This window comes from Diachasma alloeum, unplaced genomic scaffold (genome assembly GCF_001412515.2).
Source record: "Diachasma alloeum isolate Michigan unplaced genomic scaffold, Dall2.0 Dall_scaffold_00349, whole genome shotgun sequence".
NCBI classification, from domain to species: domain Eukaryota; kingdom Metazoa; phylum Arthropoda; class Insecta; order Hymenoptera; family Braconidae; genus Diachasma; species Diachasma alloeum.
Window position 1 is genome coordinate 565243 of NW_021680488.1, and position 18934 is coordinate 584176.

The following is an 18934-nucleotide window of genomic DNA, read 5'->3' on the forward strand; positions in this document are numbered from 1 at the left end:
TGTGACGAAAAGTTCACTTTTCGTCACAGCGTGATGAAAAAATGTTTTTTAGCTCGTGGGATTATATAACCTCCCACTCGCCAAAAAACACTTTTTTGCACTCGTTACGAAATATACTATTGCCAGTGCCATCTAAAATTTAAAAGCACATCGGCAATTTGGCGACAAATTGGCGACATACTGTTTACTGTGATTATGATCCAAAAAGTCCGAAATTGCAATTTTCATCCCGCTCTGCGAAAAGTATTTTTTCATCACGCTGTGACGAAAAGTGAACTTTTCGGCACGCTCCGCGTGCCTAAAAGTCCAATTTCCGCCACATTGTGATGAAAAATATTGTTCGTAACTCGTGAAAAAATGTTTTTTGCACTCGTTACGAAATATATTATAGTTCATGTCACGGGACCTGAAATAGTATATTGTGCATCAAGGGTGGAAAGTCATGTTTTCCCGCCCGAGGTGCACATGCTATTTTTTTTAACACGCCTGCAAAGGAAAGTTCGTATTTTCCTCCCGCTCATCAGGGAGCAAAGTACGAACTTTCCGTGCAGGTGTGTGAAAAAATTACTTTTTTACATGTAGTAAACTTGGTAGAATACCGGTGGTATTTTACTTGCCCAACCCTGCTCGTGAGGCTATATCACTCGCTTTCGGCTCGTGCGTGAGATATATTTGTTGAAAAAGGTCGTTTGTGTCAAAAAAATTGCCCTCAAAAGAGGGGTCAAAATGATTCTGCAGAGCCGAAATCGTCCAGATTTCATATTCCCTAGAGTAGGTTTATACGACCTTTTTCCCCTTCGTTGACCTGAAAATTCCAAAATGGTGAATACGACCTTTTTCCATTTAGCACGTGACATTGACGTGACGTGACGTGATTTCAAAGCTCAAGCAACCCTCAAAAACGTTCTAGTCTAGTCTAGGATTATAATGGTCGATGTTGGTCTTAAGGGTTTAACGGATATCGATATTGAAAACATCGATATAAAAATATCGTTCCAACCCCTATAAAAAAAGTCATGTTTAAAAATTTCACAAAATGAATCGAAAAAAAAACTTCTGAAACGTAAATTGTGATCAATCAAATATCGATATTGGGGGTGAAATATCGATTCCTCCAATAGATCAATCCGAAACAATCGAGAAAAAAATGGAGTATCGGACCATGAAATATCGATAGTTGCAATAATCGAATCAAATTGATCTCCCTAATATGCGTCATATGCGTCACACATCAGGGTGGAGGGACCGGAGAAAAATACCGATATCTCGTCAACCAACGATCCGATTTGGACGAGTCAGGGCTCATTTTGAAGGCCAATATTTTATCTTGAGAATAAAGAAAAAAATGTTCATTTTCACTCAGCGGATGCCCAGATATTAAAGATTGAAGCTGGGTGTGTCCGGGGAGGGGGTTTAAAGGGGAAAAAATCTGACAAGTGAGAAGAGGTTATGGCTCTCGGGATTCTGACGAAAACAGGACATCAATTGTCAGGAGAAACAAATGTATGTTATTAGAGGAATGATTGTTGGGCATTAGGGGATAATGTGGACGATTAAGACACCGTCGTTGCGGATTGACGTTGCGGATTTGAAGTGCAAGAATGGGTGTGGGTTTTTTGGAAATGATGAGTGGGAAGGATACTGCAGCAAGTGTCATCGGGAGTATCTGCAGAGGAAGAGGGCGAAGAGGGAGAGACAGACAAGGGCACAGAATCACGAGGGGTGAGAATTTTTTTCGAAATTTCTTGGGGATTGGGGGATTTTTTAATGATTTGTTGAAATGTCATTTGTTGAATGTCACTGGGGCAAAATGTCATTGAGTGACTTTTGTTTTGTTAAATGTTGAATTATGCCGTTAAGATATTTTTCCCACCCGGAAGTTCATTACCAATGAAATTGGTAGAGAGAGAACGAGTCCAAAAGACTAATAAAAAATAAAATAACGGTCTGTCGCTTCTGTAAAATAGGCTCGCAACCCTGCTTGTTTAAATGTTGAATTATCTCGTTAATGAGTGAGTCTAGGAGAAAATGTCATAGAACATTTTTTCCAGAGAATTTCATGAGCTACAAAAAAGGTCTGATGTCCTTTCGCGGCTAGATCCACTCAGTCCCATGAAAATTGCACGATTAACAAAAAAGGCGAATGCATTTCCCCATGTTTTTCTCCATAACTCCAAATAAATCCGTAGTTGATCTAAAAAATATTCCTCAAGTAAGTTTTATGGATAGACCCCCCTGTTAATTTCCTCATCACCCCTCCAGGGATGCAGTAAGACAAACGACACCGCCAGGCATAAGCAAAGTAGAAGAGAAGAAGCGGCAACAAGAGAAGAAGAACAAGCTCCTGAACATCTCTGCCTTCTGGAAACTTCCCTCGAAGCCCCAGGGTTACGACGACCTCCTGAAGGAGCTCATCCACAACAACGAGGACTTGGACAAGGTCAAATCAGAGAATCTGGACCTGATGCAGCTCATCAGCAAGACCCCAGCTGAGAAAGACGTGAAGAGATGCATTCATACTCTAGTTTCCAATATTCTTCAGAACAGAAATGCCAAGAGGATCGAGGAATTGTCGGAGATCACCCAAAATTTCTATCAGGTTTTTGGCAAGAGGATGGAGAATAGCCCTAATTATGCTGGGATATCTCCAGAGGTAGATAAATATGTTAATGTATGGATTAGTTGGCAAATTGATTGATCAATCAATTAATTAATGAACTAATTGATCAATTCGCCAGTCAATTGATTGATTAATTAGAAGTCGCTTGATTTGTTTTTTTAAACTTAGGTGGATTATCCTTTGAACGTGATCTTGATCGTTTTTTTTATTTTGATAATCTGAAATGATCTCCAATTGCTATTTAGTTTTACATAGCCCTGGAATCTCCAAAAGTTATAATTGTACAATCGAAAAAACGTTGAAAAAAAGCTGATCATTTTCAAAGAGCGTTTTTAAAGAATATTGGGAAGTAAACCCAATAGGGAGAAAATTGCAAATTAATAATTTGATGTGTCTAATGGCTGTTGGGTCGTCACTTGCCACAGTAGTCCATGGCTTTCAGATCGTTAGTTACCATGATAAATCAGCCATTCACTATTTTCTCTCTATCGGACTTATTTCTTAATCTTTATTAAAAACGCTCTTTAAAATGTTCAGTTTTTTTTCTACTTTTTTTCAACTTGACTTTACATACATCAAAAACATCATCAAGTGATTATTATTGGATTAAAATCCAATAATAATTAATATAATTATGAATAACATAATTAATTAAATGATCTCCATGAATGTTCAATTGAATTTTATTCATCAAAGACTTGGTCTAATTGTTGAATGTAAATCCAATAATCATCACTCCACCAACTCAAGCTTCAATTACTGAATAAACGGATTAATTAACCAATTACTTGATCGATCAACGAATTAATTAACCTCCAGGGATGTCTAATAGTCTCTGACAACAAATAATTGATGAATCTATGAGAGGAGTCAATTTGATTTTACTCATCAAAGCATTCTATCAATTAAAAATTCACTGAATGAATTAAGGAATCAGTGAATAAATCAATAAACATTAAATAATAAACTAATGAATTAACTAATTACATAATCAAGTGATCTTCGAGAATATGTGTTAGGGACTCCTGCGCGATGTAAAATCCAATAGAAATTGTGATATATTTTACATTATGAGGATAGAAAAACAATCGAGATAACGCTCGAAAGATAATCCATTCGGGAGTTAAGCTTTAGCTCAATGAATTAAGCAATTAATTAGGTCATTAATTCATCAATTGACTGATTAATTAAAGATTTACGAGGGCTCTCTGATGTGAAGATAATGAATGAACCCTAAAAACAATTATTTACCAACTTAGTAAAAAGGAAGTCCATTCAAATTAATAAATCCATTCTGTCAAATCCGACAATCATCATCCCTTTATTTCAAGGTGAAGGAGAGACTCCTGGACTACGTGGAGAGACACTCAATGACCCTCCTCTACCGCGTCCTCTTCTGTCCCCCGTTTACAATCGACGAGGAGAAAGACCTGGCCATCCAGAACAGAATTCGCCAGTTGAACTGGGTCAGTGGGAAAAACCTCGAGTGCAGGATTCACGAGACAAGCCCAGAGGTGCGAGAGCTCGTCTACACCTCGATCACAGACCTCTTGAATATGGACTCAGCAAAGGCACCCCAGGAGAAGCTGACGTGTGTCGTCAACTGCTGCAGGAACATCTTCCAGTTGCTCCAGCAGTCTGTGGGTGGTCCAGCCTCTGCTGACGAGTTTCTTCCAGCCCTCATCTTCATTGTCCTGAAGGCCAATCCAGCAAGACTCAAGAGCAACATCAACTTCATCACCAGATTCTGCAATGCCAGCAGACTGATGACAGGGGAGGGAGGTTATTACTTCACGAATTTGTGCTGTGCTGTTTCCTTCATTGAAAATTTAACTGCTGAGAGTCTTAATATGTCTGAGAAGGACTTCAATGCTTACATGTCTGGGGAGAGGGTGCCAGCGAACACTTGGGAGTCAGCACTGACCATTTGTGAGAGCCTTCACATGATGTGTGAGGACATCACTTTGTTGGATGAACTGAAGGCCAGGAATGATGAGGTAGTGGCTGAGGCTGTTAAGCTGCAGGAGGAGATTGTCGAGTTTCATAAGAAGATCAGGGAGGAGGTGGAGGCTGGGCTTGAGAAGTCACCGTTGATCATCTCTAGGAGCCAGAGGGTGCCCACTAACATTGATTGCGATGATGTGGAGGTTTACAAACTCCCTCCGCCGATTATTCCTCAGGTATTTTGGGATTTTGGAGGTGAGGGTGTGGGGAAATGGGAGGGGGGGGGGGATTTTTTTTGGGAGCTCATGGAGTTGTTCATGAGGTTTCATGCCGGGGATGAGGGTTAACTCGTTTTGATATTTTTTGTATTAGGCCCTTGAAACCATTTCACCGTTGATCCTAAACGTTCTTAAAGGGCAGTTTGACCCTCCAAATTATTTGACCCTCATTAAGAATCAGACAATTAACACCATTTGAACCTTGTTTATAAAAGTTCATAAACATTTGGAGTTAAGGACCTTTAGAAATGGTTTTGAAGGTCAAACCATTTTTTTTCGTTATTTAACCCTAGATTGGTCATCCTATGAGGGAAACCCCGCCGCGCGTCGTTTTTCTTTAATCACAATTGACTGGCTAACCGGAAAAATTGAAAAAAAATTGACTTCGTCAATTGAAGTGTCTAAAAAATTATAGTAGTTTTTAGAACAACATATTTCCTAAAATTCCTAAAGAAAACAAATTATTTCGGACAGATGAATTATTTTTTCCCATGTTAAGGTACTTCCTCAGTGAGTTATAGTTGGTGAAAATTTCGCAATGAACTGAAGACCTAAAATTTGGATCATACGTTGTTAAGGATATGTAAAAACGACAATTCGGCAACGCTAAAGGCTAAATAACGCGGTGGAGAATTCCCGCGGAGATGACCAAGTCGCAGGGTCGCGTTTGGTGATCAGACTAGGATTAAAAAATTGTTACATCATATTCACCAAACGATTTATTTTTCCTCAGCTCTACTCCCATCACGTCGGAATGGACGAGGCAGACAGCCACATGAACGCCTCGTACACTAAAAATTCATCGATCGACGACTGCATCACACCATCGCCCACATTCGATTTCCCTCCATTCGTCGACTGCTGTTTAGACACGAGCAAACCCGACGACGACACGAGTTTGATCAGTCTCGATGCTCAGTGTGAATTCTCCAGCGTTGATATGGACCCCATGGAGAAGGCAACACCTGACAGTCTTCTGGATAATTCCCACGGATCAACGTCCAATCTTCCGTCTCCACTGACCCCAGCTGGACTCATCACCGAGGATTACCATGGATTCACTCTTCAGGGATCCACTATTCCCACTATTCCCTGCAACACTGGCGACTTGTCTCTCACATCGAACGGCCATGATAATGATAATTACTCCAATTACTTCAAGAATATTTAAGGTTGACAGGAGGAAAGTGGTAAATCGTGGAAAAATCGTCAATCGTTCGATTTTTCAAAGGTTTTCAGTTTCATGTGGAATTATGAGGGGTGGGTACACGACGAATTGTTGATTAACTCTTTTTCGAGGGAATTTAATTCTTCAGAAAAAAAGTTTATTGATATTTTTGCAGGAAATGAATGGTTGAGGAGATACATCGGTAATTTTTCATAGAAATTTTGTTTTTTTCCTCCTTGTTAAACAGGTAATTATCTTGATAATGATCAATTTTAATAGACATTTTTGTTGGATTCTCTACAAAATTCTCTACAAAAAAGATATTTTGACATTTTTACATGAAATCAAGGGTTGAGAAGATAAATGGATAATTGTGCAAGATGTTAATAATTTTTCATAGCAATTTTCTTTTTGACTCATTGTTAAAGAGGCTATTATCTCAAAAATGATCAATTTTAGGAGAAAATGTTGGAAGATATTGTTTGTTGAAAATTTAATACTCTATAATAAATGTTTTATGACATTTTTTCCTACAATGCATCATCCTCGAGATAATTTCATTTTTAAGGAAATATAAAAAATTTGAAATAGAAGGAATTAATTTTTCAGATCTTGTTAATTATATAATTATCTTGTTGATGGATGGTTTCAGAGGAAAATGTCAAGAGAAGTTTTTCTCTTAGAGTGACTTATTCTTGAGATAACGGCATAAGTACCAAAAATGTCAAATTACCACTTTGCTACTGAGGTAAGATAATAGGAGGTGAAAGACTAGCACAAGGGCTATTGCGAAAAAACTTGCTAACTTGTGAGTGATTGTTACTATTTAATTATGTATTAATTCTTATAAAGAGGATAATTAGGTCATAGGATTGTCTAATAAAAGAGGTATTTAAAGAATTTATTCATGTTGCTAGTGATTTTGTAATTGAATGCTTGAAAGAAATTTAATTCCATTTATTAAACTGATGAATTGGCCATCAATATTATTCTTCTAAGATTCCTTTCTGAAATAACTCTACGATTATTTCGTCCCTCAGACGAAGTTAGAGTTCGAAAATTGGGTGGTTTTTTACTCCACTGGGGATAAATTCCGTCTCGACTCACCAAAACCAATATGTGAGTATCAGCCAACCCCCCCCTCCCCCCAGATCATCAGAATAGTCCCTGAACTTGTTGTTAATTAATTTCAGCTCCAGCATTCGCAAACATATCTCAAGTAAACTGTAACGTCATGTTACTGAAACTGACCCCATCTTATAGATATTTGACGCTGATTTAAAATTTCCTTTGAGAAATCTTTCTAGCACATCTAGTTTTCGAGAAAAAAAATGTTAGTGTTGAAAAATGGCTTAAATGAAAAATTTGAAAAAATGAAAAGAGAGAAAATGAATTTGGACGTATTTTTACCCAGAAAAAAAACACGGATTAATGAAAGTATGATTTATTCAGTGGATTTTATTTCATCCCAATTGGTTGTAAAAAGTGTCGCGCACATCTGGTTAGTTTTTGAAGCGCACGATGGGTATAATTTACTAGAATTGGGTGAATAAAAATTATTCTATGAATTTTATAATAATTACCAGGATAACTATGATTTTTATCATTCACATAGATATTATTTGTCTTTGTCTATATACATTTTGACAAATTTTGGTTCCTTCGGCGAAAATTACCATACGGAAGGGTAAAATTTATTTTACATATGATAAATTTTATTATTTAACATCAATTTTTGTCGAACTTCCGGATATAAATCAGACGAAAAATGTCAATAATACACGTTTATCCTTCTGGAAGGGTAATTTTTACCAAAAATTTTTCTCCGTGTATGTACTATACCGACGCTTTTTTACCGATAACAAGTGCCATGGACCGTGGACGCGTGTGCCATCTCAAAAGTCACTAGGCAAATCGAATGAAAAGGCACCCTGAGGCTTTCAAAATTCAAATAATGCGAAAACCTCGTTTTCATGAGCAGTGTGTTGACATTAACCTAAAAAATAATGTTTCAACTGCTCCAACTGCAATGACAGGATGGCAAATATCAATACAATTACGAGTCTTCATGTACAAAAACTAGGTGGGCATCAATCAATTGACTTTTAAACCATATTAGAATGCATCAAAGATTGAAGAACAATAAATAAGTGGAGTTATCCCAATCACTGCGAAATATTTAGGGGTGTGAGTGTTGTTAGAAAGCCCGGGAAACTCCTTCCGTCAGGTGGTTGACCCATTCTGCCCCTACCTTATTCATATCTACATAGAAAATTCCGTAAATTGTAAAAAAGATGAGATTGCAATGTGAGAAAAAAGACATTAAATTGAAATATTGAATCTTTATTCCTTCGAAAGGTCTAAATTTTTCAATTAATTCATTTTCAATTGATTAATTCATCAATTAATTATTTCGATATTGTTTATTGCAGGACATAAAATCGAGGAGATTCGCTGCAGAGCCCTCGAGAACATAATATCAAAGTTGGAGCATGGATTCACCTGCAACTGTGAAGGAGTCAAGAGAGAACTTCTTTCAAAACTCTTCAATTGGTTCTCTTTTGAGACATTTCCTAATCCTGGGAAAGTTCTGGACCTGATTCATTACTTGATTTCGGTGAGTGAATCAAAGAATTTTGAATTGATTAATAATTAAAAAATTTCCACATCAAACTTTGAATCCCATGTCTATGAAAGGAGAGCAAGGAAAATTGATCTTGTTGGATATTGAATATCTCCTGAATTAACGAAGGGATTTCGGTGAGTCCGATCTCATTTTCATGCACGAAAAAATATCTTCAAAATGAGATGAGATTTATTGAATTTCACTCTGCCAATCCCGAGATATACCATGTTGAAGACAAAATGAGTTAATAATGTGTGAAATTTGCAATTTTTTAAAATTGTTGTATTGTTAATTTTGGACAAAATGTCAGAAGAACTTTTTTTTCTAAAGAATCAAATTCCTACAAAAAAGGTATTATGCTATTTTCTCTGAAACTTGTTCACTCATCACAATTCAAGAAACTTTTTTTAATTTTTATTTGATGGTCAAATGAGCTTTAAAGACATTTCGGGTTAAGGGTCAAACAACCCGTAAAAACATTTAGAGTTAAGGGTGAAAGAGATTTGTTGGATCCTTGACACAACGCTCGTTCAAGGATCGTTCCCCCTTTATTTGACTCTTAACACCTTTTTGTCTGTTTGACCCTTAACCCTCGTTTTCAACGTTCGACCTTTATTACCATTTGACCCTCATACTCGAAAGTAGTTTAATTGTCTTTTGGCTCTCAAGACCATGCGACAGAATTCAGAAATATTTTTTGTTTTGAATTAAAGGTCAAATAACAATTTTGAGGGTCAAACGCCTCTTAAAGACGTTTGCAGTTGAGCTTTCAATGGTCTTGAGGGTCATTTGACCCGTCATTATATCCATGTTCAAGGGTCCTTCGCCTTTCAAAATCATTTGACCCTCGATTTAACGGTCTTTGAGGGTTGCCCGTCCCTTACGACCATTTAACCTTCACCTCGAACGTCAGTAAGGGCCGTTTGAGCCTCACGTGACTACACAATCCAGGAACCTTTTTTTGTTTCTTTCTAGTTGAGGGTCAAATGACAATTAACCCCTTACGTACGGGGTCGATGCGTGGTATCGACCCATGCGAATGGGAACGCTTGTTTTCAAAATTGATTATTTCCAAATCTAGGAAGAATAACTTGATCAGACGAACAACATAAGAAACCGCAATACTGTAGCATCAATCAGATACCGGTTTCATAATTTTTCATTCATTAGAAATAATCGAATTCGAGTCGTATTGAGCGCACACTACGCTTGGTAACAGAAGAGCCCCGTCCATGGGGGGTTAAAAAAGTTTGGAGTCGAGGGTCAAGTGATTTTGGGGGTCAAACAATCGTTGAGAGTTGAAGGTTAAATGGCCTTGAGGATCAAACGATCCTCAAGAGCATTGGCAGTATATGATCAAATGGTTTCAAGGGTCAAACGAGCAATAGCAGTGGCGTCAGAAAGTTTCATTTGGCCCTTCTTCTCCGTAATACACGTCTTCAAGGTTCGTTTGACCCCCAAGCCAATTTCACGTATGACAAAATCGTATAGAAATTTTCTATACGGATCGCGTATAGAGTTTGCTGGATTTTCGTATATGATATTCGGATATTTCTATACGAAACAATATAAATTATTTTTATACGATTTCTATAGGTTTGATCCTATACGACCCACTGCCACGTGTATAGAAACATTTCGTATGGAGTTGCGACATTTCTCTACGTTTTTCTCTGGAGTGTTCAGACATCGTTCGTATGAAAACAAAAATTTATGTAAAAATTTATGTGTAGAAATAATTCGTATAGAAATATCCGAATATCATATACGGAAATCATAGAATTCCTATACGCGATCCATATAGAAAATTTCTATATGATTTTTTCATACGTGTTGACCCTCAACTTCAAACTCCATCAAGGGTGTTTTGATCCTTGCGACTATTCAACCCCTACTAAAAACCAAAAAAATGTTTCCTGAATTGTCCCTCCCCTCTCGCGTTGATGAAAACTCCCAAACAAACACCCCGCAATGGCCTTACCCGGAAAAATCTTCCAGCAAAACAAAGTGATCCCCTTCGAGGACCCCCGCACGAGGGCCGACCTCCACCAGCTCCGAGTTCGCCTCTCCCCCTCATGGCACCAGAAACTCGACCAAATCGAGGAATCCCTCGCCCACCTGCTCCCACCCTCCAACTCCCCCTCTCCCCCCCAGCGCCGTCCCCCCTCCCCCCAGACCTCAACCCTTCTAGATGCGACGCTTCCCTCCCCCTTAAACACTCCGGTCTCAAAAAGAACCGAAAACTCGATTCGCTGGCTGGTGATGCCCTGGCAGCCGCTGGTGTCCTCCGACAGAGGAGTCCTCTCCGCAGTCGAGGAAGCCCTCACCAATAAGACAGACCCCAGCCTGATAACCCACACCTGCCAGCTGATCACCAACGTAATGCTCCAAGACTTCCCCGCGGAGGTCTTCCTCCAGCGCCCCTCCATCATCTCAATCTTCCAGAATTTTCTGAAGACCTCAGATGATCCTAAGGTCATTAGAACCATTCTGAAGGTCCTTCACAAGCTCACAAGATCCCTTCGCTTCAGGATCTACTACTACTGCGACCCCTGCATCGCGAACAAACGCCAGAGAGTCCTGAAGGATCAGTCAATCTCGTCCTCCGGGCACTCCAGCCAGGAAGACCTCGATATCGACGAGTCTGTCCTGCAACTCCAGCAGGTGCTGCTTCCAAACTATTGCATCGAGACCCTCACAAATTCTCTGAGGTTAGTGAATTCTCAGGTGGAGGGTCGACCCTTGGAGACCATAAAATCGATGATGGATGTGTCCTCTGAACTCGTGGACCTCCTGAAGATGTGTTTGATGCCCTCGATATGGCTCTGCGCAGACGGTCTCTCCTTGAAGATCCATGAGGATCTGAAGACCCTGATGAAACTCCTGGGAGATGTCCTGGAGTTCCTCAGGAGCTACAGCACGATCGATCACTGGAGGATCACTTATTTACAGCTCCTCTCCATCACCATGAAGTTGTTGTCCTCCCTGGTTCCTCTAGAAGTATCAGATTACGTCCTTCCAGGGGGGCTGAAGATGTCTTTAGCTGTTGCTCTCATGGACGCCCCTATATACCTTATCCATCCAGGACTACACTCGACCCTTCAGGAATATGCGAGACAATTCCGAGGGGTCGACGAAATCGAGTGCCTCCGGATGTTCGAGGAGACGAGGGCCATCACGAGATCTTTAAAAGCTGCTGTTTCTCTTTTAAGATCTCGTGAGGATGAGGACATTGTCACGAAGATGTACCTCTCGAAGGCATCCTTGGAGTACCACAAGTGCTATTCAATCATCATGACATACTTTTCAATCCTCCAGAGCTTCAACGACTTCAGTCTTGAGGACAAGTCATTGTCTTCAAGGCTGCTGTTGCACTTGATGTCTCATAGAAACGAAGAGATCAGATTGAAGACGTATGAAGAGTGTAGTTGTCTGGTCTCCGCAACTCTAGGGGTCGAGAAGACCAGGGGAAGGTTCACCTGGACATGTGTTCTCTTCCTCTTCGACAAGAACATCCTGACGGAGATCATCTGTCATGGAGTGAATGATGTGGAACGAATTAAGACTCTAGCCGAAGACATTTTGATATTTCTGGTCAAGGGGAAGGTCCAGATGGGGGAGTCTGGGTGGGGTACCTTCCTGGAGGCTCTCCACCCAGTGTTTCCTCTACTTCAGTCCCTGGCAGAGACCAGATCTCCCTTGGGCCAGTGCATCTCCAAGATGCTGGATCCGGACATGTATAAAGAGATCGGTCTGACGTACCTCGAAGTACTAAAAGGAAACATAAGGTTGTTGTTCGCTTCGGATGGAGCCATCCGTGAGGAGAGTGTTTTCAGGCTGATCTACCTCTTGGGTATGGAGAAGGACTCCTCATCGAAACGCCCCAGGTTGTCCTCTCTTCATGGGTTACCACTGAGTTCTCTTCTAATCTTAGAACGACAATGTTCTTTCAAGAAGCCTGAGGGCACCTACGAGAGAAGTAACTTGTCGTCAGTCCTGGAGATGCTAAGAATGCCGAATGTCGAGCCCAAGGTAAGAAAGTCCGCCCTCATTCAGGTGTCCGTTATGCTGACAGATACTTCCCTTCACAAGATCTTTATGAAGGAAAAGGGTCTTGAGACGATCCTCGAGATCTTCGAAAGGTCTTTACTCGAAAAGGACTTCGAGAACTACCCAGACTCCGTCGTCCCCATTGTATCCATCCTCAAACTCATCTCCTCGACTCAATTGTCAGTTCGTCATCAACTCTCAAACGACACTAACGTTTTCACGAACATCTTAAGAAGTTTGTTCCTGTTCCCAAATCACGAAGCAATCAAACTCGACACGTCTCCACTACTATTTCTCCTGCTATTCCACGACCAAATGATGAACATTGACGTCATGATTTCACTTCCTGAGGTCATCGTCACCAGGATGAGAGTTCCCTTCGTCTGCAAGACCCATTGGAAGACCAGCATCCATCGAAACGGGAAGGATTCTCTCGTCTGTGCTAGCAATCCCCTAGCCCTGACCTTCCTAAGACAGTTTTGGGCATGGGAGTGGAACAACCGGGAGGACATCCTCTGGTCCCTCTGGGAGAATGTCAACAATTCTGAGGTCGATGATGACTTAAAGATCAGACAGCAGGAGCTGTCGACCCTCCAATATTCATCGATCCGATTTTACACGCAACAACAACTCTTCAACATTAAAAATTCGACAACTCACGAAGAAGTCACGTGCGCTTTAGACTACTTATGGATGTACATCAAATTATCGGATCTGAATGGCTTTGAAAAGAATCTCATTAGCTTTACGTCAATGCCCTGGGAGCAATCGTTCGAGCGTTTCCTATTATCTCATCCAACTAGTAAAGAGGACTGCTGTCTCTTCGTAGAAGTCCTCAACTTTCTGAACATTTTGATCACGATTACCAAGGATCCAGGGGTCATCCTGTGGATATCAACGACCACGAGGCACATGACAAAGTCCATATCCGACCTGTTGAGAAGTCTAGACAAGAACTACCAGAACGTTCATCAGTCACTCTTAAAGCTCGTTCGCACCTGCATTAATCTCGAAAGACAAGAAGGTCTCGAAGAGACTGAGAACAGCCTCGAGGACTTTATTGAGATCATTGTCTCGAACCTCTGCTCAAACGATCAACAGCACTTCTACAATCTAGCTTACCTCGACTGGCTGCTGAACTGCTTGACCTACCTGACAAGTGACTCCAAATGGAAGAAGATGCAAAGCAACAAGAACCTGGTGACGACTCTGGGAAACTTCCTCATGGAGCTGATAGTCTCGTTCCATGGAAACGGGGCTGTTAGCTTCATGGGTCTCTCCATCACGAAGAACTCAATAATCTGTCTGAATCATCTCCTTGATCACATGGAGACGAAGATCTCCTTCTGGTACGACAACGGGAGAACCATCAACTGGTTGCCAACGTTGTGGACGAACAGGGATCCTTTGGTGAGAGCTTCTGCTCTGCAGCTGCTAACTGGTCTTGTCCGAGTCCCCCACAACGGTCAGGACCTTCTGCACGGTCTGGGGATGGCCCCTAACGAGCTCTGCCAGACCCTCATCAAAGTCGTCATCAACCGAGAGGAGTCTTGCATCGTCCGGGAGAAAGCCGCGATGGCACTGGGGCATCTCGTGAAGAACTCCAAGTGCTCTTCCTTCAACTACTGCGACTCCCTGAGGTCCAACGCCATCATCATCTACGTGGAACAGGCAAACGTCTACTACGAGATCAGCCTTCTGTGTTCTAACTTGTACCTGTCAGCCACTCTGGACCCTCCAGAAGAATCTTCCGACCCCGAGAACTCCGAAACCTCCAGGTCTACAGCGCCCAGGTCGGTCCTTCATTACTACAACTGCCATGACGAACTGCTGATGCTGTCCGTGAAGGATTCGATCAACGATCTCCCGGAGTTCGTAACGACTCCTTCACTCGTCACAGCTGTCTGCAGTCTTCTTAATCATCTTATTGTTGTGGGAGAGGGGGAGGTCGTCAGCAAGATTTATGAGAGTTCTCTTGAGAAGTACCTCGTCAGCTGCTTCGGGGCCATCCCCAAGGGGATGAGAAGCCCTCAGCTGTGCGAGGTTCTTCAGATGTTCACCAGTATCTGCACAGTTCTCACGAACTGCATCAGCCATTGCGGGGAATTCGCGGGTTCCGTTAGCTTTTCTCCGGACTTCTTGTACCTGTTGATGAGTTATCTGAAGAGAAATTGCGAGTCTCGTGGGATGGGGATGAGGAAGAGGTTGTGGACTGAGGTTTTCAACTTGATAAGTGTCTTGTCGTTGACGGAGGGACAGCATGTGGAGGCGATCAAGACTGCTGTTGAGCTGGTGGGTGCGGAGACGATTGTCTTCGCAATTTGTCTCGGGGTTGAGGATGGGGACGGCGAGCTGAGGATGAGTGCGATTGCTTGTCTTGGATTCTTGTTGGGGCAGGGGATCGAAGGGACGGACTTGATTGGTGATGCTCTCGATGGGATGATTGTCGGGGGCGATGGGATGGAGGACAAGCTGCAGCATGTACTGGTGGGGGTGAAGGAGTCGAATTTGGATAGGAGAACTCGTGATGGGAGGGAAACGGCTGGGGCTAGAATCTGTGGAGCATTGATGCACCTGATGATCGCGCACAACTACGCGAACAGCAAGAAGAAGAACAGGATGTCCAGGGACAAGGACCTGATCATGGGGACCTTGGCGAACCTTCTTTGCATGAGTGATGAGGCGAAGGCTTGTGCTGTGCAGGACAAGTTGGGGCAAACTTGTCTGATGATTCTGAAGGAGTTGTACACGGAGATCAATCTCCAGCCCCATCAGCCTCAGAAGAGTAATTCTGAGAGGGAGAAGAAGCTGGGGCCGGTTCTGAGTGATGTGACCAAGGTTCTGGTGCTGCTGATGAACTTCGCTTGTGGGAGTGCGGAGGTGAAGAGAAGTCTGGCTGCGGCAGGGGTCGCCGACATGGTGCATAAACTGTGGGCGTGGATCTATTTGAGTGATTGTGCTGTTATTGCGGCTCTGAAGATGATCGCGACGCTTACTACTGAGTGTCCTGAAGGTATTTATGAGATGTTTGGGAAGCAGAGTGATTTATTTATTAGGAGAGAATTGTTTGGGTGATTCATGAAGAATAGCCACTATTCATGAAGAATAGAAGGAAGGAGATCGAACTGTGTATGGAGGATATGGGGCCTAAACCGAAGATTTCAAATAAATCGTAGAGGTCGCAGCAGTCGCGAGCGACCGAACACAGACGCGGTGGAGAGGGAACTTTAGAATGGTATTAGTGATTTGCTTGGATCAAGTGGAAATAAGAGTAGATGTATTTTATTATTTTTAATTGAACATTTGGAGAAAGTTTCGCACTTTTGTGAACAAAGAACACCTCCGCGTAATTATTATCAAACTTTTTTCATTTCATTGAAGAATAGTTACAAAAAGCAAAACAATACAAGAGTATCGACGGATAAATTGGATTTCAAGACAGGGTCAACAAATACACTATTCCACGCGGAATCTTGTGTCCATGAGTGGGTCATAGTCAACCCAAGAGCCACCTATAGGCAAACTGACGAGTTCGTTCCCTTCGTAGCTACCCCCACTTTACCTAATTCTCACTGACAGCCATATCTCCCACCATTTAAAACCAAGGGAATGGACTAGTCAGTTAGGTAGTACAGTCGAGCTCCCCACGGCTTAAACCCCCACCGCTAAAGTCATCCCATGGCTTAAGAATTGTGACTCCACAGGCTCAAGTTCCCCTCGTCTTCTGTGTCCCCACCACATGGCCCAGTTATGCGCAGACTTCAGTTGACAGATTAGTGTCAAACCGTTACGCAGTCCACTGCGCAGCCGTTTTTCTGATATTGCGCATGCATCTCATAGTCATGAGTCAGGAGTGGGAGAAAACGGAGAACTTAAGCCAAGGGGAAACTTCAAAATTGGCTCGGTCCCAAGCACTTAAGCCGTGGGGAGCTCGACTGTACAGAAGTCTTCGTCACCTTCCGTGCCGATTCATTTCCCCTCCCAACTTTCAATCAAGGCCTCCATAGCAGTTTGACCTCCTTCTCTCTATTCTTCATGGGGTGATTATTTAGCCTTGAATGAATGGAGAGTGTGAACTATTTATGAAGAATGAGAAAGTTGAGCGAATTCTCAGGGTTTATGAAGAACAAAATGAATTACCATGATGAAGGACTATTTAGTAGGGTTCAGGAAGCTTTGTTTGGAGTTTTTAGATGATTCAAATGGTGTTGATGGTCAAACGGCCCTTAAAAGCGTTTAGAATTAAGAGTCAAATGGTTTTGAGGGTCAAAGGATTTTGAGGTTCAAAAAACCCTTGAGGGTGCTTGGAGTTCAGGGTCAATGGACCCTTAAGGACGTTTGGAGTTGAACGTCAAATAACTTTTACGAACGTTTGGAAATGTGGGTCAAATGGTTTTCAGAGTGGAACGTTGAGGATTGAATATCACATGAATTTGAGGGTCAAACGATTCTTAAGGACGTTTGGAGTTGAGGGTCTAAGGGTTTTGAGGTTCAAACGACCCTTAAGAGCACGTGGAATTCAGGGTCAAATGACCCATGAGGATGTATAGAATCGAGGACCAAATGGTCTTGAAGATCATAGAGCCTTTAAGAGCGTTTGGATTTGAACATCAAATAACTTTCAGAAAAGACAACCGTTGGAAATGAGGGTCAAATGGTCTTCAGAGTCGAACGTTCAAGATTGAACCATTGAAATGAATTTGAGGGTCAACGATTCTTAAGGATGTTTGGAGTTGAGGGTTAAATGGTCTTGAGGGTCAAACAACTTTTAAGAATGTTTACGATCAAGTAACAAATGGTATTGAGGGTCAAACGACCCTTACAAACTTTGAGGATCAAGAACCAAATGGTTTTGAGGGTAACACGACCTTTCAGGACGTATGAAGTTGAGGGTCAAATGGTCTTGAACGTCAAATAACCCTTAGAGACACATTGAATTGAAGGTCAAATAGTCTTAAAGGTCCTATGACCCTGAAATACATATCGAGTTGAAGGAAAAATTGTTTTGAATGGCAAACAGCCCTTATTCCTACAAGTCTTTACGGGTCATTTGACCCTGACCTAAACAAAGTTTCCTGAGTTCTGCTAATTGTAAATAGTAATTTGTCCTGACAAAATCTTCGGCAGAACTGTCATTCCTAGAATAATTCACTAATCCTAAAAATCGGAATAACGTTCTGTCCCCTCACATCATCGATTCCCCCCGAAAATAATAATCCTCTCCTCTCTCATTCCACAGCCGCGCAATCAATGACCCTAACAACGACCCTCCCAGGAACCGGCCCCCGGAGGACCCCTAACACAGTCTCCCTCCTAAACGTGATAATCCACCTGATCTCCCGAGAGATCGACAGGGCGAGTCAATCCTTCGACAACCACCGGTTGCACTTTGCCTTCCACGTCCTCAGGAATTCTGTTCACGTGCACGAGTGTCGCGTGGCCATCTCCAAGAGCAATCTTCTCCAGTTCTTCACGAAGATCCACCCCTTAACGACAAAGCGAAATAAACCCTGGCCACTGATCGAGATCTATTGCCTAGAGTTCTTGATTGATTTTACGTTTTACGAAGAGGGACAGATCTGCGTTCCCAAGTCCACTGATGCCTTTGAGGTCCTCATACAGCTGTCGAAGTGTCCCTCGTCAACTCAGAGGATCTTATCTCTTTCAATCCTCCGGAATCTAGTGTTCAATGTCTCCAATAGACCCAGGATCCTTTCGTCCATTGAGTTTATGAATCTGTTGCACGGGATTTTGAAGAACGGTAGCTTCAGTGAGATCGCGGTGGCTGGGTCAATTCTATGGTCTCTGGTGGCTAACAATCAAAAGGCGAAGCTGATCGCCAGGACTGCTGGATTTGCTCAGTCCCTCCAGGAGGTACTGGGACGTCTGTCACTAGACAAAATGCCTGATGAGAATCAACACAGGGACCTTGCCAAGATGATTCAGTACGTCATCAAGCTGATCAAGGCTACCGACACCAAGTCCGACCTTCATGACTGAATTAATGTATTTAGAATTGTGTTTGTAAATAGTGTGATGTATTTTTTGTAAAAGTTTCGTGACATAATTATTAATTTAACTACGTAATTTGAATCTTCGTGGTAATCAAGATTAAGTTCTGCGGGGATAGAAAAGTCAGGATGAGAATAAAAAAGTGATGTGAAATGGAGTTTTTTTACTCAGCGAAACTGAGTCTTTTTATTTTACAGACAATTGAGTTATTTGAACGTTATTTGTTAAGGTACCAA

At 41.9% G+C, this 18934-nt stretch overlaps 2 protein-coding genes across 2 annotated transcripts; both read left to right on the forward strand.

The window, feature by feature from the left end:
- The first annotated feature begins 1225 nt into the window (after nt 1-1225).
- On the forward strand, nt 1226-6524 carry LOC107040875 (rab5 GDP/GTP exchange factor). The gene is made up of 4 exons (XM_015261142.1): nt 1226-1722; nt 2263-2653; nt 3952-4800; nt 5576-6524. The coding sequence occupies exons 1-4, from the start codon at nt 1544-1546 to the stop codon at nt 6011-6013; spliced, it is 1857 nt and encodes a 618-aa protein (XP_015116628.1). The 5' UTR covers nt 1226-1543; the 3' UTR covers nt 6014-6524.
- Nucleotides 6525-8001: 1477 nt separating this feature from the next.
- On the forward strand, nt 8002-18865 carry LOC107040944 (rotatin). The gene is made up of 4 exons (XM_015261268.1): nt 8002-8093; nt 8443-8627; nt 10635-15699; nt 17926-18865. Exons 1-4 carry the CDS (start codon nt 8048-8050, stop codon nt 18684-18686), a joined length of 6057 nt encoding a protein of 2018 aa, XP_015116754.1. The 5' UTR covers nt 8002-8047; the 3' UTR covers nt 18687-18865.
- Nucleotides 18866-18934: the final 69 nt, after the last annotated feature.

Bases quoted from the DNA above. Each gene is read 5' to 3' on its own strand.
- LOC107040875 (XM_015261142.1), top strand. From the start codon at position 1,544: ATGTGGACGATTAAGACACCGTCGTTGCGGATTGACGTTGCGGATTTG. The intron at 1,723-2,262 runs GTGAGAATTTTT...TCACCCCTCCAG, and splicing joins AGGGCACAGAATCACGAGGG to GGATGCAGTAAGACAAACGA. The intron at 4,801-5,575 runs GTATTTTGGGAT...ATTTTTCCTCAG, and splicing joins CTCCGCCGATTATTCCTCAG to CTCTACTCCCATCACGTCGG.
- LOC107040944 (XM_015261268.1), top strand. From the start codon at position 8,048: ATGGCAAATATCAATACAATTACGAGTCTTCATGTACAAAAACTAG. The intron at 8,094-8,442 runs GTGGGCATCAAT...TGTTTATTGCAG, and splicing joins TCTTCATGTACAAAAACTAG to GACATAAAATCGAGGAGATT. The intron at 15,700-17,925 runs GTATTTATGAGA...CTCATTCCACAG, and splicing joins TACTACTGAGTGTCCTGAAG to CCGCGCAATCAATGACCCTA.